The 24,889-nt window shown below is 48.8% G+C and overlaps 1 protein-coding gene across 7 annotated transcripts in view; it reads left to right on the top strand.

The window, feature by feature from the left end:
• The window catches only part of OVOL2 (ovo like zinc finger 2), a 33,169-nt gene extending 17,014 nt beyond the window's left edge, over positions 1 to 16,155 (top strand). For 6 of the 7 annotated variants that reach the window (XM_077750163.1, XM_077750164.1, XM_077750169.1 and 3 more), the window contains 2 exons: positions 1,003 to 1,192; positions 15,481 to 16,155. In XM_077750163.1, coding sequence (XP_077606289.1) covers positions 1,003 to 1,192; positions 15,481 to 15,794 — 504 coding nt within the window. In that variant the 3' untranslated portion in view covers positions 15,795 to 16,155. The remainder of the gene's footprint in view (positions 1 to 1,002; positions 1,193 to 15,480) is intronic. The other variant, XM_077750168.1, reaches the window with a different exon arrangement.
• Positions 16,156 to 24,889: the final 8,734 nt, after the last annotated feature.

Genomic DNA, 24,889 nt, shown 5'->3' on the forward strand with positions numbered 1-24,889 from the left:
TGGCCATAGTCACTTAGCTGGTGGCTGCCGTGGGCTGGGCTGGGAGATCCAGGGAGGCTCAATTCGTAACTGGCACCTCAGTGCCTCTCCGAGTGACCTTGCTGTCCATGTGGTTGCTTGGGCTCCCTCACAGCGTGGTGACCTTGGACATCTTACATGGCAGCTGGCTTCCAAGAGGGAATGTATGGAAGCTGCAAAGTCTCTTAAGACCTAGAACTTACACAGGCCCTGCCTCGATCCAAAGGGAGAGGAAACGATGCCAGTCCCTTGAATGGAGCAGCCTGCAGGCGCGGGGAGGAAGGAGTTGATTGTGGCTGTCTTTGGGGACTCTCTACAACAGGCTCTGTGACGTCATCAGGACCTGGACTCCCTTCTTTCTGCTCTTCCATCCTCAGGACTGGCTTCCCTGTCATGGTCCAAAGGGGCAGTTGGAGCTCTAGGCAGCAGGAAGGAGACGAGGAGGAAGAGGGCACCACCTGCCCCCATAGAAGAGCGTATTTCATTGGCCTGCTAGTCCTGCGGCCATGACTTGCTGTCAGGATGGCAAGTGTAGACACGTAGCTGGGGGCAGGGTGCGCATAAATCACAAGGCTGTTCAAAGACAGTGAGCACCTGGGTGATTCAGTTGGTTACGCATCTGGCTCTTGATTTCGGCTCAGGTCATGATCTCTCTGTGAGATTGAACCCTACATCGGGCTCTGCGCTGGCAGTGGGGAGCCTGCTGGAGATTCTCTCTCTACCCCTACCCCGCTCATGCTTTGTCTCTCAAAATAAATTAAAAAAAAAAAAAAAAGTCTGTTCTAAGGGAGAAGGGGAGAATGAATGCTGGGAGGGGCTGCCCGTGATGTCTTTCACCTTCCGAAACCCCCTCGGAAGTTCTTAGGGGGTCAGGAGCCGCAGCCTAGCCCTGCCTGGAGACACAGGGAGGTGGGCTCTGGGCTGAGCCCACTGGGGTTGCCCACCTGTGCCGGGGCCCTCAGCCCCTCTCTCTCTCTGTCCCAGTTCACCACAGGCACGTGCAGCGACCCGGCGGCTCACAGCTGTGAGCTGTGTGGCAAGGGCTTCCGCCTGCAGCGCATGCTCAACCGGCACCTCAAGTGCCACAACCAGGTGAAGAGGCACCTGTGCACCTTCTGTGGCAAGGGCTTCAACGACACCTTTGACCTGAAGAGGCACGTCCGCACCCATACAGGTGAGGAAGGGGCGTGTGCTTCGCGGCTGCTTCTGTTGTTCTGGTAGATGAAGTTCCTGTTCCTTTGCCAAAGAACTAAACCGGGAGCATGGAGCGGTGTCCTATTTCTGGAAAGACTGCAGGGTGGGGCATTTGGGGCCAGCGCATCTGGGTTCACCTCCTGGTTGTGCCGCCAGCCAGCTGAGTCGCGTTGGGCCGGGCAAGACTCTTTTCTGAGGCTGTTTTCACCTCTGTAAGATGTGCTGATGGTCCCAGTTCTAGGACTGTCTAGACTTCCCTGGCTGGAAGTGTTCTGGGCAGTGACGTCTGACACAATGCGGGGAGTGTGGTTCAGCCCTCGTCTGGCTGACTGCTGGAATGGGTTCTTGTGGTCCCACTGGTGGTGTGTTTTGCTCCTCTGTTGGGGTGTGAGCCTGTCTCGGAATGAGGTCCTGAGCTCAGAATAAAAAGGAAAAGCTCTGCCCTCTGAGCCTGGCAAGCGTTTTCCTCCCCTTGGACCTTCCGTAGTTTCTTGATTTACGAAGTGTGGATCTGGGTCCTCAGCAGCTCAATTCATAGGGAGTCCTGGGGGTGCCCACTGACCTTTCTCCCGGCCCTTCTGACTGGGTAAAGTCTTGTTAGTTTTAATTTAGAAACATCTGGCCTCTAGGCTTCTCCTTGAGGCCCATAGTTCCACATTGACCAGAAGGATCCCTTGAGGAGAATGCTAAGGATGCCACTTTTCTGCTAAAAATTCTACTCTGGACAGGATGAAATCCCAGCTCCTCATCTTCATGAGCTTCATGTAAAGCTCTTTACAATCTAGGTCCCATCTTCACATCCCTGTCACATCCCATCCTGTCCTGTCCCACCTCATCCCACCCCACCGCATGCCATCCCCATCTCATCCCCTCCTTATCCCCTCCCCATCTTCTCCCCTCCCCTCCCCATCCCCACTCCCCCCTCTCTCCCCATCCCATCCCATCCCATCCCCTTCCCATCCCACCCCTCCCCGTCCCCACCCCATCCCATCCCCATTCCATCCCTTNTATACCCTTTCCCCTCCCCTTCCCAATCTCATCCCCATCCTCACTCCCTCCCCATTCCATCCCATCCCCCTCCCCTCCCATCCCGTTCCCTCCCCATCCCATCCTATTTCAATTCACCTCATTTCAACCCATCCCATCCTAACCATTCAACCCCAACCTGGTCATGATCCATTCTCCCTACAGCCCCATAGAATTTACTGTATATAGTCTCCTGATCCTCAAGCCCTTTCAGAGTTTGGGATTTCCTCTGGCATCGTGTGCCATGGGAAAATGTCTACTCCTCCCTGTAGACAGAGTTCCCAGCTCTTCAATCCTCACACGGGGCCCTTCTCTGATCCTGTGTATTCAGATTTCTTTTATAGCTCTTATCATACTGTTTTGTTCTTAGACTGCTGGCCGTGAGCTGTTTCCCTGGCCTGGGAAGAGTGTCCCCCACCTTAGAGAGTAGGCTGGGATACTCAGAAGTTTCCTTTTTCCTTTTAAAAAACCTTTACTAAAGTGGATTTTTCATCCAGGAGAGCACACAAATAAATCATAAGTGTATAGTTGGATGAGTTTAGGAAGTTCTACAAAGTGAACACACCCGTGTAACTAGCACCCAGACCAAGAAACACCAAATACAGCACTACCCCCTTCTCCATGGGGATACATTTCAAGACCTCAGTGGAGGTGGTACCAAACCCTATATATTCTGTGCTTTTTCCTATATATTTATACCTATGATAACATTTAATTTATATACTAGGCACAATTTGAGATTAACAACAATAATTAGTAATAGAACAATTAGAGCAATATACAGTAATAAAAGTTAAGTGACTGTTGTCTCGCTTTCTCAAAGTTTCTTATTGCACTGTACTGCCCCTTCTTGTGATGATGTGAGATGGTAAGATGCCTACACGATGAGATGCAGTGAGGCGGATGACCTAGGCATTGTGATGTAGTGTTAGGTTACTACTGACCTTCTGATGTTAAGTCAGAAGGAGGATCATCTGCTTCTGGACCACAGTGGGCCACGGGTAACCGGAATCACTGAAAGCGAACCCCCGGATAAGGACGGCTACTGTAATTCCTGTGCCCAGAAGTCCCTGCCCCTCCCTCTGTCACTATCACCTTCCCTCCACGAGACACCACTGGTGTGACTTATAGCAGCATTGATTACTCTGCTTGGTTTTGGGCATGATAGAAATGGAATCCTATGGTGTGTTCTCTTCTGGGTCTGGTATAAGGTTTCTTTTTTTAGCACCAGTGAATTAGTTCAAGTTTGATCTCTGTGTGGCCAGGCTGGCTCCTTAGGTTGGGGTGGGCAGAGGGTCCTCTAGGGTGGCGGAACATTCTGTAGGATGTGGGGAGCCCTGCAGGTGGAGGAGGATCCCAGGCTATTGGTGGACTCAGCAAGTGGCTACCAATCTGGCCTCATAGACAGACGAGCTGAGGGGCTGGGGGAAACTGGGGACCACTCACTCAGTTATCTGTCTCTGGTTGCTCTGGAGAGTTTCTCGGCTTTCCATCTCTGTCTGAGGATGTCCTTGAGGACACGGTCCTGTTCTTCTGAAACTCCTTGCTTGGTGGGTGCCGTGGTCACTCCCTGACCCTGGCCTTTAAGACGAAATGAAGGGTCTCAGGGTATCTGTAGCTGGAGTAAGCAGGGAGCTGGTGGGGTTGCCTCATCTGTGACCAAGTTGACTTTCCATTGATGGAAGTATCAGGGACTAACTGACTACTTCTCCAAGAAGAGTTTGTGAGTTCATCCAGTCACGTACTGGTTAAAAACTACAGATCTGAATTAGCTGACTATGCAACCGTTATCTAAATTACTTATCTTTTTTTTTTTTTTGCCTTAGTTTGTCCATCTCCATGTCCATTTTAATGGGCATAGTTTTAGTACCTATTACCTAAAATAATGGTTGTGAGGTCTCAGGACAATAATTGTAAGCACTTGGTAAATGTCGGGGTGCTTGGGTGGCTCAGTCGGTTTAGCACCTGACTTCGGCTCAGGTCATGATCTCATAGTTCATGAGATCGAGCCCCGTGTCAGGCTCTGTGCTGACACCTCGGAGCCTGATTCAGATTCTGTCTTACTCCTCTCTGCCCCTCCCCCGCTCATACTCTGTCTCTCTCTCTCTCTCTCTCAAGAATAAACATTTAAAAAAATTAAAATGTATTAACTATTATTAGTAGTAAAAAAGTTCGAATAGTGGTCAGAGGTTTCCTGAGACCCTGCTGTGGGAGAGGCCCTAGGACTCTCCTCTGTGCTCATGGAGAGCTCAGCCAGCCAGGGGAGAAATCAGACATCTCACTGTCCCATGAGAAAAACAGAGGTGTCAAACAGAAGAAAAAGTAGCATATGTAGGCCAGTGGGGGGGCCTTGCACGTGCATTGTTTCTGACAGGGCATCAGGGAGGCTTCTCAGAGGAGGTGTTCTTTTGGCTTACCTTGAAGGATGAGCCAGATTTCCACAGCTGGACAGGGAGGAAGGGGCTTGCAGATGCTGAGTGTCTTAGTTTGGGTTGCAGAGCCTGACTCAGGGATTTGGGTGTAAGCAGTTTATTTGGGAGGTGATCTCAGGGAGCACAGTGAGGGGTTACAGAGGGGAGGAGGGGAGGGGAAGACCGCCAATAAGAGCGAGATATTCAGCAGGTTGTTACTGTGGGCAACTGGGGCTCAACCCCACTTGGAACCCTCTGAAGAACCACATAGAATATACCACAGAATCGTTCCAGGGGTGAGAAAGCTGGGGTATTTATCCTGTCCCTCCCATCTCCCCTTGATGTGGGGGTCCATCCTGGGCCCCTCATGTCCCAGGCAGCTCCTCCCCCCAGCCGCTTGAGGGTCTCTGGTGTTTCCTGGGGAATCTCTTCCAGCAGAGAGATGCAGGAAGCCACTGACCTTACTGGAACTGAGGTGACCCGGGGGTAGGCTGGGGGCTTGGGGTGTTGATGGTGTCTTCTAAGGGAGAAAAAGGGCTCTCAAGTAAGGAGGGTGGCTCGGCAGAGATTGGGAGTCCCCACAGAGGGTGGCACAGCTTCCTCAGGTGACAGCAAGCTACAAGTAGTCCCTTTCCTTCAAGCCAGGCCCTCAGCATTTATCTGCTATTTCAAACAACCCCAAGGAGTCAGTTAGCCCCACTTCACAGATAGGGAGACTGGGCTCAGGGAAGTCAAATAACCATGGGTGCTGGAATTGGGAACCAGACCGGCTGGTGCCCAAGTTCATGGTCCTCTATTTCCTGTAAGGCCCCCTTCCTGTCGCCTTTGCCTCCCACTGCCGTCCCCAGTTTTCTCCCCAAGGCCGGGGCCCTCACCAGCCTTGCCCCATTTCAGTTTCTGGAAGCCTGCTTGCTCTGCAAGAAGGTGAGATAAAGGGACACCCGGGTCTGACAGAAACTGCACCCCACAGCCTGGGGTTTAGCAGGTCACAGAGGAGTGTTCAGGGGTGCTTGTGTTCAGGGGTGCCAAGATGTGCACAGTGAGCAAGAAAGAAGATGGCTTGCATCTCAGACTCCTGAGCTCCATCTTTTGCTTCTCAAAAGTGAAACTCCTAGTGACTCAGGGAGGGGCTGAAAATTGCTGAAGTTGGTAGATAATAATGCCTTCCCCCCAGCGCATTCCCAGAGAGCTTCACAGTTTATCCTTTGGAGGGGAGGCACCTAGAAGGCGAAAAGCACAGCAGCCCCAGGCCACATGTAGCAGCTGAGACCCCCCCAAATGTGGCTGGTCCGATTGAGATGTGTTGGTAAGTGGAAGATCGACACGAGATTTTGAAGACTTGATGCAAAAGAATGTAAAAAACATCTCGGTTTTTAATGTCAATTCCCCGTTGGAATGGGAACATTTTGTTGGGTTCATCGAAACAGATTGTTAAAATTAATTTCACCTGTTTTCTTTTTACCTCTTTTAATGAGGTTACTGGACATTTTAAGACTACAAAATGGCTTGCATTTTAATTTCTATTGGACAGTCCTGACTATAAGATCGAATCTACAGGTAATGAATTAAAAGATTTTAAATCCTAACTTTGACTCTTAAAGTGATCAACAGATAGAATTATGGAAATGTCTGGAACCTGTTTTTCTGCCCTGGTTTATTTGCTGCTGAAGATGTGCCTCCAGGTAACAATGGACCAGAATGAGGAGGAAAGGGCTTACTGACAAATTAGGTGGTAGCAAGCTGAAAAAGAAGCCCTGGCTGTGGGGACCCCCATGCCAGGACCCCGAGGAGCACACTTAGGGTCCTGGTATGAGGGGCCACCTTGCCATCTCTCGAGCTCTTCACAAAAGGGTCAATCAGTGAATCAGTGAAAAGAGCAAAAATGTGGGATTCTTAAACATTAAAAAAATTTTTTTAATGTTTGTTTATTTTTGAGAGACAGGGAGAGAGACAGAGCCTGAGTGGGGGAGGGGCAGAGAGAGAGGGAGACACAGAATCTGAAGCAGGCTCCAGGCTCTGAGCTGTCAGCACAGAGCCCGACGCGGGGCTCCAACCCATGAACTGCAAGATCATGACCTGAGCTGAAGTCCGGCGCTTAACTGACTGGACCACGTAGGAGCCCCTCAAACATTTTTAAAGTTCATGTGAACAAACTCTCTGGTTCCAAAAGATCTTAACAGAATTCTGCAGATTTAGGTCTTGTTTGAGAGGTGAAGGTTGGATTTTTGCTGTTGACCGTTACAAGTACATGTATTTAGACCCAGAAGCAAGGATGTGGACCATGTTAACACAGGTATAGCAGACAGCATTTGAGTGTAGGGTATGTTTGCTTACAGTCTGATTAGACCAATCATGGCTAATTTTTTTAAACTTTCTTTTTAAACATTTATTTTTGAGAGAGTGCCAGCTGGGAGAGGAGCAGAGAGAGAGGGACATAGGATCCGAAGCAGGCTCCCCGCTCACAGCAGCCCATTGTGGGGTTTGAACTCACAAACGGCGAGATCATGACCTGAGCCAAAGTCAGATGCTCAGCCGACTGAGCTACCCAGGCACCCCAGTCATGACTAATTTAAAGACTTATCTGGGATCTCGAGACCCTTCTTTTGAGAATTGTAGCTACGATATCGATAAGGTGGGCAAAGAGAGTGGCATAGAGAACCAGGATTAATCCGTCCTCCCCCACATCTCTTGTCCCAGGCTAAGAGGGACGGGGCATCCAAAGAAAGACTCAGAACACAAGGAGACGTCTCGGAAGGGGCCCAGGGAAACCGGAGCCTGTAAATGTCTTACCTCAATATCCAAGTGGATGAAAGAAAAGATTAAGATGTCTTTTTTGGATGACTTCACCAAGAAAAAACTAACTCAGAGGGTGTGTATGTGTGATGGGGAGGGGGATGTTAGTCAAATGACATCTGGTTCAAGGTTGGGAGACGGAAACTGGTGCAAAAAACCTGTGTAACATATTATGGAAATAGATCAGCAAACAAGGGGCTGTTTTTCAATCCAAATTGTCTTGGGTTGGGTTCCCCAGAAGCAGATTCTGAGATGGTGATNAGTTGGACGCTCAACCGACTAAGCCACCCAGGCGCCCCGAGATGGTGATTCTTATAAAATGATTTCTTGGGGGAGGGCTGTAAGAAGAAACCTGTAAGGGAGGGGGGAGCAGAGAGGTGGTCTCAGCTGGACTCTGGCCTCAGCCCGGTCCCAGGGGGATTCTGGAGCGTGAATGGCACTATAGGCCAGTGGGGGACACTTCAATGTCAGTCAGACATTGGCTGAGGGCTGCCTTTCCCCTGGGCTCAGAGGCAGCTGCCCAGTGCCCATTCCTTGGAGAAGGGAACAGCCAGGAGCTGTTAACTGCCCACACACATGATAGATGCAGAACAAAGCACTAGCTCAGAAAAGGGGGTCTGCATAGGGGACCAGCAGTACCCACCACACACATAGTAAAGGAAACTGCTCTATTTAAGTGGTGTGGACAGGACCCCTGAGGCCAGGGTGGGATATTAGGTCAAAATGGAGAGAGGGAGCCATGAGCTTTAAAGAAACAAACGCACGTCTAGTTCGCAGCCCGTGAAAAACATCATGGGCCTGTTTTAGAGAAGATTCTTTCAGATCTGTTTAAGTGTTTAGGCTGAACCAGCTTGGCTGCATCCTAAGAATGGCCACCCATGGAAGGAAATGGTGGAGGAGACCTGTATTCTAGACTAAAACATAATAACGGGCATTTGCATGTGCCGGGCTCGGCACTAAGTGTCCCCCCTCACGACTCCTGAGCCAATAGCACCGGCACCACCTGGGAGCATGGTGGAAACCTGGAGCCACATTCACTGAGGGCTGCAACATGTCAGGTGTGGCCTGGGCATTGTTTACTGCTGTGAACAGGTGTGCCAGGCTCTTCAGACAAGTACAGACTTTGTGGGAAGTATTCTATTTTTCTTGTTTGTAAGATGGCTACTTCTGTAAAAGTCTCCAGCCAATGTAGACCAGAAAGTACGAGCCACTATAAATGGCTGAAAAGGCCAGAGCCATCTGTGGGGTCCCCAGCTCAGCCTTTATTGGATTGGAGGGGGTGCCCCGGCGTACAACCCATGTTGACTATAACTCTATGACTTGAATAAAGGAGTCCATTCAAGGCACCTGCCGTTCCTGTAGAAGGTTCTGAGTTCCAGGGAGAGGAACTTTGATTCCAGAATCATAGGAACTTAGATTCTCTGAGGTCAGGGAAGTGGGGAGGGGGCATTGGCCGAAGTTACAGTATCTGCCCCACCCCTTGGGACGCCCTCTGGCCTTATCTTCCAATCAGGCTACATTGAGAGAGACTGGAAGGCAAACAAATCCCATCTTGATTGAAGAAGAGGAAACAATGGTGTCTTTGTTTGCAGCCTACAGGGAAGGATTGACTGGTTGGGAAAAATGCAGATTGGGAGAAGTTTGGAGTGGGGCAGATGGCTGCAAAAGAATAAACTGAACTCCACCCTAGGGAGCTGAATGCTGCCCTATGGGGATCACCTCCTTTGCTCATCAGACTGTCTGCTTTATTTTGTGTTGACTTACATTTTAGCTAAAAAAAGTGATCCGTAAGGAGACAAAAAATGAAAGAAAAAAAAGTCCGTCTTCCTCCCCCTTCCAAGCCCCAGTTCCACACCTGAAAGCAAACCACCATTTAATTCCCACCCCATAAGTTTTTAGTATACATTGTTTTTTTTCATGTCCTATATATCTTGGACACTGTTTCGTATATTTGCACAGTTGTCAGAGCATTTTTGAATATGAGATTAAGGGGCTCCCAGGTGGCTCAGTTAAGTGTCCTACTCTTGATTTCCCCTCAGGTCATGCTTGATCTCATGGTTTGTGCCGTCAAGCCCCAAATCGCGCCCTGTGCTGACAGTGCAGAGCCTGCTTGGGATTCTCTCTGTCCCTCTCCTCTGCCTCTCCAACTCACGCTGTCTCTGTCTCTTTCAAAATAAGTAAAGTTAAAAAAATAAATTATGAGATTATGACATAATTTCAAATATGGAGGCACCTTTAACAAACAGCATCTCAAGGTTTCCTTCCTCCCTTCCTTCCTTCCCTTTCTCTTTCTCTTTCCTTTCCTTCCCTTCCTTTTCTTCATTTCTCTTTCCTTTCTTTTCTTTCTTTCTTTCTCTTTCCTTCTTTTTCTTCCTTCCTTCCTTTATTAAATGTCAGACAAACACCGATATTCTTGTATAGCCTTTATCTGCCTGTGTGAGTCTTTCTGTGGATAATTTCTCTAATGTGGGCCAAAGGGTAGACACATTACAGTATTTTGTGGTCATTGGCACATTGCCTCCATAGGAGGTTGCCCTAGATATCTACTCCCACAAGTTCATGTTTATATGAAGTTTAAGAACAGAGCACTTAGAGCTACAACAAGGACAGAAAGCACCAGTAGCAAAGAACTTATTTTGGAGATGTGTGATGTGAACCTTTATTTTAGTAATAGGAATAGAAAATTTGGGGCACCTGGGTGGCTCAGTTGGTTAAGTATCTGACTCTTGATTTCAGCTCAGGTTATGATCTCATGATTTGTGGGTTTGAGCCCTGCGTCAGTCTCTGCCCTGACAATATGGTTCCTGCTTCTCTCTCTCTCTCTATCTCTTTCTCTTTCTGCCCCTTGCTCGGGCTCTCTCTCTCTCTCTCTCTCAAAAACAAATAAACATTTTTTTTTTTCAAAAAAAAAAAAGAAAATTTGAAGAGAAGAAACCCTTTTGGATAACCCAATGAAGTTTTTTTTTTTAATTTTTTTAAGGTTTTCTTTATTTCTGAGAGAGGGAGAGACGCAGCGTGAGCAGGGGAAGGTCAGAGAGAGGAAGATACAGAATCTGAAACCGGCTCCAGGCTCTGAGCTAGCTGTCCGCACAGCACCTGATGCAGGCTCGAACCAATGAACCGTGAGATCATGACCTGAGCCAAAGTCGGACGCTTAGCTGACTGAGCCACCCAGACACCCCACCAATGAAGTATTTTTTGGATGAGGTAATAGAAGCCTTACTGCACAACATTCAAAAAGGTAGACAATGAAGGAGGTCTCTTTGCACCTTTCTCTGCACCAGGCACCTAATGCCCACATTTAAAAAGATTATCCCTTGTTTTTTTAGCCACTGTAAACAATACATTCCAAAGTACTTGCAAATAGAAAAAAATACATACACCTGCATATATATATAGGTACAATGTAAAGACAAATACTACACATGTGCTCACTAGCCAGTTTATGAGTAGAGCATAACTGTGTTCTCTTGAGCTGGATTGTAAACTCGTGAAGCTGTATCCTACTGAGTATTTAATGCGTGCTGACTCTTTGCGTGTGATGTCTTGATTAATCCTCAGAGCAGCCTAGCAAGGGGGTGTGAATGTTATCCCCATTTTATAGGTAGAGAAACTGAGGCTTGGTGGGATTCAGCCATCTATCGTGGGCTCACATAATGAGTAGTAGATGTGTGGCCTTGGGCTCTCGCTGTGTGGGTAGTAGGAGGTTGATGATGTCTGTAGCAGGCATGGTGTTTTCCGGTTCTGATAGCCCACTCCAGACGTGAACAAGGTTGGCCTTTGCTCCAGAGCACTAAGGCGGGTGAAGCCCCAAAGTCAGGGGGGTCTTAGCATCGGTCCTCCTTCCCCGAGGGTCCTCTCTGGCCACCTTCATCTCTCACCCACCCCCACTGCACCTCCGAGTTCATGGGGGATTGGGGTCCAGAAGACAGGGGTTTTTTCCCAAGCCTTGAAAGGGTCACCCAGGGGCTGCTGCATGACAGCGTCAGTGAGTGAGGGATGAGTGTGGTGTTTCCAGAGAGGGGAGACAGAGCAGGTGTGCAAAAGTCAGAATTGCCCCAACTAGGGCTTTCGGCACCTGCTGTCTTCCATCCATCTCCGTGTCTGTGAGTCACCTGTCCTCCGAGCGAGGATCCCATCCCACCCTCCCTGGGAAAATGCCCCCGTAACGGCCACCCCCACTTTCTCTGTAATCTGGATGAAGCAGGACTCTGTAGTCTCTAGCCTTTGCCGTTCAGACCTTGCTGGGTGTTCTGCCCTCAGAAGGTGCTTGGCTGACCTGTTGGAAGCAGGGCACGCTCGCCTCTGCCAGGGGCCAGGGGGCAGGCAAAGCCCTGGTCGGCAGCCACTTCGGATCACCTTTCTGGGTCACTGCTGGGGCGGGGCCTCCTACAGCAGGACTGGAAGAATCCATCTTTTCCCCTCGGGGCCCAGAAGCCTGCATTTAGTCTGGATGTTTTATCACAGTAGTAGGTTATTTCCAGTAATTATTGAAAGGAGTAACTGGTCTCTGGGTGAATTTCTGTTGTGATGAGCTGTAGGTTTGAAATCAGGTTGGTTGCTTGATGGGCCGGTGGTTGGGGCAGCCAGCTGCTCTCTTGGCCCGGAAGGCCTGATGAGACACAAAGCCCTCTCTGGTGCAAGCATGAAACTCCAAACAGCCCTGTTCCTTAAATTTGTAGAAAACTAGCTCCAAGGAACTGACCTCTGACTCCTCCTTCACTGTGACAGTAGGAGTTCGTTCATTCGTTCATTGAAAAATTATTTGCTGAGCACCTATTATGTGCCAGATGCTGAGGATTATAAAGGAATTTCTTAACTTCCAGCAGTTTTTCTAGAATGTGTGGAATATAACATAGGGCCTGCATTCTGCTTGTGGAGGCTGGACTAACAACTCACCATTGCATTGACCTCACACGCTTTTTTCACAGGACTATTCTAGGGTATGCTTCGTGAAAGGGATTTGGTTCGTTCAAGTCCATTTCAACTTCCTTTAACTTCCTTCAGCTTCCATTTCAACTTCCTTCATCATCTGTGCACTTCATGATCAGGAAGGGACTCTCTTGGCCCCCGCCACGAGCTACCGTTAAAGAAGTGAGAACATTTAACCTTGAAGAGAAAATACCTGGGGCAAAGCAGCTTTCAGACACCCTAAGTGCTGTCCTGATGCCTAATTTGGTAGAATTTGGTAGAATTCACCTGGGAAGCCGTCTGGTCTTGGACTTTTGTTTGTTGGGAGTTTTTGGATTATGTATTCAATCTCCTTGCAATTTTGTTTTTTCTTGCTTCTTGGAACTGTGACCCCCCAGAGACATCCTAATACGGGTAGCCTCAGCGTCACCTGGGAATGTGTTAGAAGTGCAGTCCCAGCCCTATCCCAGAACCAGAAACACCAGGGGTGGGGCCAGGAATCCGTGTTGTGACAAGCCCCCTAGGTTTGAGGACTGTTGTTCCACATTTGATTCAGTCTGGAGTAGGTCCTGGGAGTCTGCATTTCCAAGAAGCTCTCAGGTGATGCGATTTGACTGTCGGTCTGAAGAGCACACGTTAGAACCCGGTTGGTTGTACGAGGCAGTCTGTGTCTGGCTTGGGAAAGATGGCATTTGGGTATAGCTGTCCAACAGCACACCACGGTGCTCTTGAAAAGGAGTGAAGCTGAACGGTAAGCAGCAGCATGGGAAAATCCTCACGATTATCGGGAAGCTAAAAAAAGTTGGTTTTGAAAATATCTCTGGATAAGTTTGCTTCCATTGAAGCCAGAATAGTAAAATCAGCATAACTTCCATTTTTGTATAAAATATATTTATTTAAACACTTTAAAACGTGAGTTTTAATACAGCTACTTTTCAAGTTTTTAGTCTTTTTTTCCAGCAGCTAGACCATCATGGGGAAAAAAATAACCATTTAAAAAATACACGAAAACACTACTTAGGGTTGGCATCTTCCTTTCACCTCAAGCTCCCGTACAGCGTTGTTGGGTCTTGTTCTTGTTTAAGATTTTGATAACTTGTTCATATCAAGGTGTTGGGGGGGGAATCCCAACCAGGCTTCATGCTCAGCTTGAGCCCCACACAAGGCTTAGTCTCACAAACAGTGAGATCATGACCTGAGCTGAAATCAAGAATCGGACGCTCAACAGACTGAGCCACCCAGGCGCCCCGAAATATTAGTTTATCTTGACTGATCAGTTTTTGGCATCTCGTTAAATTTTGCATCTGAGGTTTTGGGGATTGCTATAGGACATGGTTCTGCTAAGCTCTGGGCTCTAAGATGGTCTGACTATAGTGGCCGCCCCCTAATTTGTTCCACGTACTCTTAGCACGATGTTCACCCTCTCCCAGGCCTCCATGCTTATGTTACGCTGTGCTTCCTTTACAGCCAGGCCCTCCTCCTTTAGAGCTTAAGTGAGGCCCTCACTTCCCGCTGTTTATGTGACATTCCAACCTCACATTCAGGATGCGTGCTCTTGGTGGAAATAGGAAGGCCCATGCTTTGATGAGGCTGAGCTCCCTGGTGCAAATGGCACCTGTGAGCTCTCCATCTAGAAGGCAAGCCCCACTAATATTTGCCTGATTCTAAGGGCAGCATGAGATCCAGCTTGGAAATGCTTTCATACCTGTAGCAGATGCCACCCATGTCCAGCCCACGGCCCTGGCTCCTGCCTCTTCTGGGCACACCCATCCACGTAGCAACTGCCCATACCTGCAACTCTGCCTGAGGGTGTTCCTGCTGGCACATGACAGGGAGGGACAATCAGTGCCACCCAGAGGCAGCCCTTGACCATGCTGCTGGAGGAGGGCGGGAGGGGGGTTAGGGGGGAGAGGGGGGTGACTCAGAGGTGAGGGTTCTACGTTGTCCCTTGAGCTTGCCCAGTGGAAATGGCCTCTGGCTGCCTACAGCAGTGACTGCCTTGCTATCCCCACCTTGTAGGGCACCTTCCTGTCTTTACCTCGTTTCTTCGCTCACCGACAGGTGCTACTGGAATCTTTGTCACAGGGTCTGCTTCCAGGAAAACCGCAACTAAAATAAAAATAAGGTTTACTTTGCCCACTATAAAATCAAAACATTAAAGCATGCAAGTGGGAAGACTGAAGCTCTTCCTCCCAAAGCCAGGTGGTGCTTCTTTGCCAACTTTGCATCCCTTTTTATGTTTGCTCATGTGGATGCTGTGAACCTTGGTGGACATGCTTTGTGTCCTGCCGTAATCACTTTCCTCATGTTGAATCCCTCCCTGGTCATGCTGATTCCCTTCTCCCAATTTCTCCTACCCCTCAGCTCCTGGCAACCATTTCTCTACTCTGTTCCTACGGGTTTGACGTTTCCATATAAAAGTGATACCATGCAGTATTTGTGTCTTACGCTATCTGGTTTATTTCACATAATGCCCTCATGGTTCATCCACCCTATTGCAAATAGCAGGGTTTCCTTCTTTCTCGTGGCTGTGTAATATTCCATTGTATAAATATACCGCATCTTTTTTTATCCATTTGTTTGTTAGTGGACATCTAGGTTGTTTGCATATCTCGGCCATTGTGAATAATGCTGCAGTGACCACGGGTGTGCAGATGTCTCTTTGAGACCCTGTTTTCATTTCCTCTGGATAATATATCCTAGAAGTGGGATTGCTGGATCATTTGGTAGTGCTATTTTTAATTTTTGAGAAACTTCCATACTGGCTTCCATAGGGGCTGTACCAGTGTACATTCCCACCAACAGTGCACAGATGTTCACTCTTTTCCACATCCTCAAGGACACTTGTTATCTTTTGTCTTTGATGATAATCATTCTAACAGGTGTGAGGTGACCATTTCAGGGGCCGTGGTTCACATTTTCCTGCCAATCAATGGTGTTGAGCACCTTGCCATGTTATCTGTTGGCACTTCGCATGCCTTCTTTGGATAAAGGTCCGTGTTTGATTCAGGTCTTTTGGTTTTTTGCTAGTGGGTCGTGCATCACGATTTTAAATGGCTTCGTGGTTGGGAGGCTATGTGGCTTGGCCATGACCAACTGGTGATGTGTCTGCCCATTGACCTTGCAGGCATTCGCCCCTACAAATGTGACATCTGCAACAAAGCCTTCACTCAGCGCTGCTCCTTGGAGTCCCACCTGAAGAAAATCCACGGGGTGCAGCAGCAGTATGCCTACAAGCAACGCCGGGACAAGCTGTACGTCTGTGAGGAGTGTGGCTACACGGGCCCCACCCAGGAGGACCTGTACCTGCACGTGAACAGTGCCCACCCAGGCAGCGCCTTTCTCAAAAAGACATCCAAAAAACTAGCGGCTCTTTTGCAAGCCAAGCTGACGTCCACACTCCAGGGGAATGTCAACCTGAGCGAGGAAGAGGAGAAATGAGGAGGTGGAGGAGGAAGAGTGGGGAGAGACGCCCCCAAGCTGCCACGTTTACAGGGATGTTTGGTTTTGGAGGTCCCCCACCCCACTGGGTTCATCAGTTCATCTCTCTGCCCTCCCGGGGCCACGGTAGGGGATCTTCCGAGGGTTGTCAATGATAATAGTGGTGTCTGGCCCTCTATAACCCACGTCCTGTTGAGCAGTCACATTAACAAAAGCTTGTGGATGGCCATGATCGCCATGCGGTATTTTTCTTTTTTCTTTCTTTTTTTCTAAACAATTTTCACATGTGGAAGCAGAGGTATTCTTAAAGAGACTCATTTTATGGTGCCTTGAAATAAAAGTCCTTCCACCTGAAATGCCATTCAAGCAAGGACAATGAATTTTTTTATTCTGGAAGAGTTTACAAGAATTATTTTAATAAATGAAATGTTCTTGTGAAACTTTCCTTATAAGAACAAAGCAGGAGAGCGTGGAGTTCTAGCTCCCTGTTTGGGGCTTATTGGGGGACATTTGACTCCAGGTTATTTTGTACTTGTTGGTGGGTTTGAAGAAGTGTATCTTGAGCGCTGGGTAGGAAAGCGGATGAACAGGGGCCCCTAGGCTGATGGGCAGAGACTCCTGGGGTGGACAGGGCAGGGTGCTCACGGATGCTTTGGTCACTCTTTGTGGCCATGGTGTTGCTGCGGAGGTGCCTCTGGCTTTCTGGGACTGGGACTTGCTGGCTGCAGTCACTTGTCCCTCCCTTGAGTCTGGCACGGGGGTGGGGGGGGTGGAGAATTGGAAAATGCTGGACCGTGAGGAATGCTCGCTGGCTTGGTGCACATCCTGCTCTTGTAGGAGGCAGAGCAGTCTCTTCCAAGGCATGTGACTATTCAGTGCTGCGACCTTTGGTCACCTGCACCTCCTCACCTGGGAGGCCTGGCTCCAGAGGCCCAGGAGGTTAACAATACAGCAGACCTGAGACCTAGATAGGGCAGAAGAGAGGCAATAGTCCATGGGGGTGGGGGTGAGGTGGTTTCCAGGGTCCTTCTGTGACTAGAGGGTAGCAGGAAGGGCCCGAACCCTCAGGGAACCATGGTGGCCGAGAGAGAGATTCTCCTCAGTCGCGGGAGCTGCCTGAAGCGAGTGAAGTGCTGATCTAACTCTACCTTGTTGTCTTTTGGCTGCCTTCCCGTGGTGCCCTGGGCCTGAGTGCCCCAGCTGCATGTCCACCTTTGGAAAATCTTGTGTTAGGAGCAGGCTGCTACTTGGTCTGGGGAAACATTAGGGTGATGGGGCCATTTTCCTATTTCCTCCTTCCTTCCACCGTTTGCTCATCCTCCCCTCTTCGTTCCCTTTCCTCGGCCTCCTTCCACCTTTTCTCCCTCCTCTTCCTTCCCTCATTCTTCTTTCCCACACTGTGGGCCAGGCATCATGCCAAAATCTGGACAATTTAAGGCCATGTCCTACAACTTGAGTTAACACTTCTCTTGCAAGTCAGCTCTTTTCTTTCTGAAGGGAGGAAATAAACCCTTTGGTTGAGCACCTATGATGTGGGGCACCCAGCTGAGCGTCCATGACTACACAGCATTCTCTGGAACACTCCTCAGAGCACTGCTGGGGGGTCAGTATCCTGGTGCCCAAGAGCAGAGGAGGGGTGGCTGCAGGGGCCATTGGTTGGTGGCCAGAGGAAAGAGACAGGAATCCCAAATCTGGTCAAAATCCCCTTTTCCTTTTCCCCACCCTTAAAAAAGGAAAAAAAGAGGCCCCGGGTTCAACTTGAACTACGTAAGAGGCAGCTATGAGACTAGGCAGGCTTTGGGGGATCTTTACCCTCTGGCTTCTCTGAAGGGCTGACGTGGTTCTGCTCTGTCNAGGTTCAACTTGAACTACGCAAGAGGCAGCTACGAGACTAGGCAGGCTTTGGGGGATCTTCACCCTCTGGCTTCTCTGAAGGGCTGACGTGGTTCTGCTCTGTCTCATCTGAAGGTCAAGGTGCTTGGGCTAAGGCCACAGCACCATGTGTCTAAGTGGCCATGTTCAAGCGTCAGCTTTGTCACCAGGCATCAGCATGGCTGGGGTTCCACTTGGGATGCATAGCAGCACAGTGGAATGTTGTGGTGGCTGCATTGTGCAGCCTCCGGGGACAGCCAGCACCGAGGGCCCAGCCTTGGCTCTGGGGCTGATTGCGGACATCACATTGTGTCTCCTAATGCTTGACCCAGAGAAAAGAGTCCAGAAAGCTTTTGATTTGCTTTCCTCAGTTACCTGGGTGGTTTTGACAACAAAAATGAGTATTCCTATACGGGAATATCTAAACAATTAGCTGGGACAGCTGGCCCAGAGAATTGTGAACTAGCTGACATGACGTTCTCTTTTAGGGATAGATTTTTATTTATTTATTTTTAAACTTGTAAAAAATTTTTTTATTTTAAAATAAGCTCTACACCCAACGTGGGGCTTAAACTCATGACCCCAAGATCAAGATCTGCATGCTCTACTGATTAAGCCAGGCAGGCGCCTGGGGCAGATTTTTACTAAGCAGAACTCTTTGGGTTGCAAGTGACAGAAACTCAGTTTAAAATGACTTGAACAGAAAAGAGAATATATTGGCTGATAAGTCTAGGGTGGTTCCAGCTTCAGGGGTGGCTGGATCCAGGCGCTTAAATCATGTTATCTTCGCTCATCTTTTTCTCCTTTATCTGGTTTTCCCACAGGTGGTATTTTTCTCAGGCAGGTTCAGGTGGGGGTCCTCTGGCCACCCTCTGCTCTGCATTTCTGTCCCATCGTGCAGCAGCCCAGCAGAAGGGTTTGTCTTTCGACCAAAGATCTTGGGCCGGGGCTTCTTGTCTCTGATTGGTCCGATTTGGCTTTTGGGTCCACCCTGAGCAGGTCAGCTATACCGTTGGTCTAGGAATAGGAAAGTGGTTCCCCAGTGGCAGAACAGGCGCTATGACCAGAAAGGGAATTGGATGTTGGCCAGGTTGCTGTCTAGCTAAGACAAGGCACAGCTGCTGTAACAAAGATTCCCTACAAATTCTGGGGCTTATAGAAAAGAGCAGGTTATTTCTCACCTAGCAGTTCTGGGTTGGTGGATGGTTCTCCTCCTCTCATCACTCAGAGACTCAACTTCTTTCCTTTGCTGCTTGGCTGTGCATAGAACATTTTTAACATATGCCAGGTTGAAACGGGGTCTCTGTGGGTTTGGGCTGGTAGGAGAGTTGTCTTAGGTTGGATTCCACAGATTCCAAGGCAGGAGTTCAGATGCAAGTCAGTTGCTTAGGAGGCCTTGGTAGTGGGAGTGGGCAGGTGTGACAGGAAGGAGCAGACAGCCAGTAAAGCGAGTAGAATCAAGGGAGTTACTGCAGTGGCGCCTGGAGCTCAGTCCTAGAGGGGATCTTTAGGACACAGGACAGAGATGTGTCTCGGCGTTACCTCACTTGAGAGCATAGGAAACCATTTGTCCACTAACTCCCCATCCCTCTGGATTTAGTTGAGGGTGCTGGTATCGGGAGCATTCATTTCTGGGCCCTTCCAATTTGCCCCGTGCACTGGCCAAGCATGTTTCTCGTGCCAGAAAAAGCCCTCAGGTTACAGAGGGTGGCCATAAGCAGTCTTCAGCACATAGAGTTTAATGCTGAGGGCACCTGAGGTGGGTGGGACTGGGTCTGGTACAGGTGTGGAAGGGTCACACCCACTAACTGAAGCTGCTGGCCTGGACATGGCACGTGGCCCTTGCACTCCTATTCCAGGGTGAGGATTTTGCCATATTACCCCAGGTGCAACCTTCTCCGCCATACGCTCTTGTATGCCAGGACCGGGAACGGATATAGGTGGACACCTCACAGTCTCTGCTGTGGCAGGCAAAGCCAGCTGACATCCGCCTTAGCCTTTGGCCCCCTCCTCCAGTCGAGTCAGTGTGTTCTGCTCTCATCCAGTTGTTGGGGGAATCCAGCTAATGTGTCCGGGATCATGATTTAGGGGGCACTAGTTCCCAGGCTGGGGCCCTCGGGACTTTAGGTCTATGGATAGTGGGATAGCAATACATGAGTTACTGACAATATTTTATAGCCCTCATTGGAAACCACATATGAACTTGTACAAAGTCTACCCAACAGTATTTTTGCTTTCAGTTGGTATTGGGTCAGCACAGTGTGGAAACATATGCATGTGTTGCTGGTCAGAAGTGCCTACTGGTGGTTCATTTTGGAGAAAGGGATCTGTTATCAATTAATGAATGGGGTTTGTTTGGTTGAGTTTCTAGAAGCAGAGCCTGAGATAGGGATTCTGGGCTAAGTAATTTCTCTGGGGGAGGCTCTCAGGAGAAACCGATAAGGAGGAGATGGAAGCAAGTTACAACAGGAAGACACCAGGCGGAGATGTGGGCTCGGCTAGAGTCTAGCCTCAACCTGAACCCAGGGGAACTCTGGAGGCTGAATGCCCACTATAGACTCCATCCTACCTTGAGGCTGGGTGCCAGTCATTGGCTTTGGGTTATCTCTGATGGGGAGGGGTAAAGGACATGACCACTGGGCTATTGAGCTGCCAGTGCTCTAAGCAGCTAGGGACTTAATCACAGGCGTAGACTATTAGCAATGAAAAATCTTGAGGTCTATAGGCTCTGGCTATTTCCCCATGAATTATTTACTTCAAAAAAATTTTTTTAATGTTTATTATTTAGTTTTGAGAGAGACAGAGTGTGAGTAGGGGAAGGTTAGACAGAGAAGGGGATGCACAATCCAAAGCAGGCTCCAGGCTCTGAGCTGTCAGCACAGAGTAGGACCCAGACTCATGAACCGTGAGATCATGACCCAAGCCAAAGTTGGATGCTTAACCGACTGAGCCATCCAGCGCCCCTATTAACTTTTTGATAAGAGACCTCTTTTGGAGCTAAAGGAGCGAATCACTTGTTGCAAATTATGTCATGTTTTGGGGAGAAATAAAAAATATATTAAAATGCATACGGGGGGTGGCTGGTGGCTCAGTCAGTTAAGGGTCCCTGTCTTGGTTTCAGCTCAGGTCATGATCTCATGGTTTTGTGAGCTCGAGCCCCACATCAGGCTCTGCAGGCATCAGGCAGTGTAAAGCCTGCTTGGGATTCTCTCTCTCTCCCTCTCTTTCTGCCCATCCCCTGCTCGCACTGTCTCTGTCTCTCTCAAAAATAAATAAACTTGAAAAAAATGCATACAGAGAATAGTCTTCCCTCCAGATCTGTTCCTCACTTGCCAAGCCTCTCTACCATCATTATTTAAACATATTTTTTTAATGTTTATTTTTGAGAGAGAGAGGGAGACACAGAATCCAAAGCAGGCTCCAGGCTCTGAGCTGTCAGCACAGAGCTGGGCTCAGGGCTCAAACTCAAGAACTATGAGATCACGATCTGAGCCAAAGTCAGATGCTTAACCAACTGAGCCACGTAGGCACCCCACCTCTCTACCACCATCGTCAACCATTGTTAGTTTCTTTTGTAGCTTTTTAAAAATGTTTGTATTTATTTAAGTACTCTCTGCACCCAACATGGGGCTCAAACTCACAACCCTGAGATCAAGAATCGCACACTCTTCTGACTAAGCCAGCTAGGCTCCCCTTCTGTAAATTTCTTGAGTTTCTTTACTCATATATAAGCAAACAAGAATAGAAGTATAATTCTCCAAGTATTTTAGAATTAGTAGATAGCATCATGCATACTGTTCAGAACCTTGCATTTTCCATTTAATAATGCATCTGGTAGCTCTTCCCATAATAGTACAACGAAGTTCTCATTCTTCATTATGTCTATCTAGTCTTGTGTTGTATGCACATATCATAATGTAGGTCATCCGTCTCCTACTGGTGGACATTTTTGTTGTTTCCAGTGGTTTGCCACCTTGAAGGGTGCTACAGAGAGTGATTTCATATGTATGTTATTTCACATATGTGCAAACTATCCATGGGATAAATTTCCAGAAAGGTACTTGCCAGGGCTAAGGGTAAAACCACCACTGAAACTGCTCAACACGGCGAATCTGCGGTCCCACTGGTGACACACGTGACAGCAGCCCTCTCCTCACCAGCCTGCCAATCCTGGCTCACCATGGTTGGGGTTTGGGTCAATGTGACAGGTCTTACTTTATGTTTCTCTCATTATGCAGAAGAGAAAGAGGTTGAATGTTTTTGCATACGGTTAAGGGCCATTTGTAGTTCCTTTTTCTGTGAACTGCCTTAAATGGCCATGTTTGTACTGAGCTGCTGGCCCCTTGTTCTGTCCAATTTCTAGGCATTTGCTTGTTTGTTTAAATATATCAGGAAGTTTAGCTCTTTGTGATGGAAGTTAATGGCTTTCCTCCCAGGTTGTCATTTATCTTTTGATTCTCTTGCTGCTTTTTCCTGGCCAAACAAAAGTTTTGTGATTTTTATGCAATTTGCATCGCTCCATCTTTTTCTTTTACGGCTCCTGGAGATTGAGTCGTTAGAAAGGCCTTCCCCCTCCAACGCTCTATCGGAATTCTGTCGTGCCTTTTTCTAAGACTTTAATGGTTTCATTTTATCACGTATAAATCTTTGATCCGTTTGGACTGTTTCCTGGCGCATAGTGGGAGGTATAGATCCAACTTTATCATTTTCCAGATGGCTGACAAGAGATATTTTTTAACAGGGAGCTGGTCCAAAACACACCAGAGACGCTTTCTTCAGGAAAAGGTCGCGTGCCTCAGCAGAAGGTGTTGCAATTATAGTACGGAGCAGTTTTCTTTAATTAGCAAAGATTCATTTGTTCAACAAGTATTTACTGAGTGCCCACTGTGTGCCAGGTACTTTTCTAGATACTGAGGTTGGGGAAGAAGAGACACAAATCCCTGCCCTGTAGAAGCTCCCATTTGCTTGTGGGGAGACTCAAGAAATAACCAAGTACACATACACAGTGTTAGCTAATAAGCAGAAAAATCAAGTTTGATGTTTCAGTTACTATGACTGTGTAACAAGCTGTGCCACACCTTACAGGTCCTGTGGGCCAGGGGTTTGGACAGGACACAGCGCAGGCCAAGGGGCTGGCTTTTCTCTGTTCTATGATGTCTAGGGCTAGAGCTGGAAGACTCGAAGCCTGGGGCCTGTGAATCACCCGAAGGCTTGTTCACGCATGCAGCTGGTGATGAATGGTGGCTGGGCCTTGATTCCTCCTCACACGGGCTCCCCTTATGGTCTCTCCATGTGGGCTAGTTTAGGCTTCCTTTGATGTGATGGGCTACCAGCGAGAAAGCCGTAAGAGAGAGAGACAGGAGGAGGCTGTGTCGCCTAGGAAGAGTCCACCTCAGGGGTACTGCAGTGTTGCTTTTGCCACGTTTGATCTGTTAGAAGTGAGTTCCTAAGGCTGGCCCATATCGAGGGGGAGGGGAATAAAATTTCCTTCTGATGGGAGGAGTGGTTTTAGAATAGTCTGTGGGACCATACGCATTGCTATGGCCATTAAAAAAAAAATGCAGTCTGACCCATGCGGCAAGGAGGGCTGGGATGGGGATGCATAGGTGACGTTGGTGGAGATTGTTGGCATTTTAAATGCGGGACAGGGACGCGTGGCTGGCAGAAGTGAGTGGGCACGCCCTGTGGTGACCTGGTGGAAGCCTTCCAGGCAGAGGGACCGGCAAGAGCAAAGCCAGGAAGCAGGAGTGTACCTGACTAGTTCGAAGAGGTGGAGGACTAGCGTAGCGTAAGCGGAGTGAGAAGAGATGGGGAGATAAACCAGGTCAGAAGCTGGGGAGCAGCCCCAGTTGCAAGCTTATCGTAAAGGCTTAGGCTTTTCCTCTCAATGAATTAGGACACCATTGAGAATTTTGAGCAGAGGAGTAACATGATCTCACTTACATTTTAATGGGCTTGCTGTGGCCGCTGAGAACAGATTTGGAGGTGGGATGCACAGGTGGAAGTGGGGAGACCAGTCAGGAGGCCACGGCAAAAATCAAGGCAGGGCAGGATGAATGCTCAGACCAGGGTGATCATGCAGGAGGTGGGGAGGTTGGCCGGATGCTGGATATGTACTTGAAAATAGAGCTACCTGGGTTTGGTGATGAATTGGGTGTGGGTTCATGGACAGACCACACATTTAGGCTTGTCCGGGACAGTTCTTGATACAATGAATGAATTGGCACCCTAGTGATGAGAAGCAAGACAGGAGGCATGATGGGCTTTTAAAGTTTTTGGCCTGAGCCACTGGAGGCATTGTGCTACCATTTCCTGAGACGGAGTGACTGCACGTTGCTGGTCAGGGAGGGGTGGAGTCAAGAGGAATCAGAGCCGTCCAAGTGTCTTGTGAGGGCAAGGACCAGGTGAGTAGGTGGAGGGGTGTTCTGGGTGGGTCTGAGGTGGAAGTGGAATGTGAATGTTGCTGGACCAGAGAGATGAATAAAGATCAATCCGGAAGGCTGGCCGTGGTCGCACTCCAGACATGAGGAGAGCCCTGGGCTCGCCAGTGCAGCAGGTGGGGTGTGAAGAAGCCCCATGGAGAATAAGGAGGAGAAGAGGGGAGGTGGTGAGAGGCGGTGGGGGTGCTTTGAATGAACGTTTCTCAGATAGGTGTACCTCCCCCTCTCAAAGGACCGTGATCGCAATCTGATCTTTTTTTTTTTTTTAAGCTTATTTATTTTGAGACAGACAGTGCAAGCAGGGAGGTGGCAGAGAGAGTGGGCACAGCCTGAACCGGGGCTCCATCCCACAAACCCTGAGATCATGACTTGAGCCAAGATTAAGAGTGGGGAGCTTAACCGACAAAACCACCCAGGCGCCCCACAATCTGATCTTTTCAAAGTGACGTCGTTGTCCTTACACCTGGGCCTGTTGTCAGACCACTCGTGTGCATGGCATCCGTGGCCCACAGGTCTATTTCCGGACTGTTCTACGCTGCGTCACCCTGTGCACTTGGCATTTCCTACCTCCCCTTGCTGGCAGGTATCACTTTCCTTCTTGTGCTATCACAACCCCTCCTCCTTTCATCCGGGTCTTTCCAGGCCACAACTGCTCGATAACCAGCTTATCGCCCACACTAGAATCATAAAATGAGGGGCTGTCCTATGACCTTTAGTCACTATGGAGGCTGTCACGAAGGCTTTCTTCCTTTCTTCTTCATTTTCCCTGGCTAATTGCTTCCT

Source organism: Crocuta crocuta, unplaced genomic scaffold, assembly GCF_008692635.1.
Source record: "Crocuta crocuta isolate KB4526 unplaced genomic scaffold, BGI_CrCroc_1.0 scaffold209, whole genome shotgun sequence".
Lineage (NCBI taxonomy): Eukaryota > Metazoa > Chordata > Mammalia > Carnivora > Hyaenidae > Crocuta > Crocuta crocuta.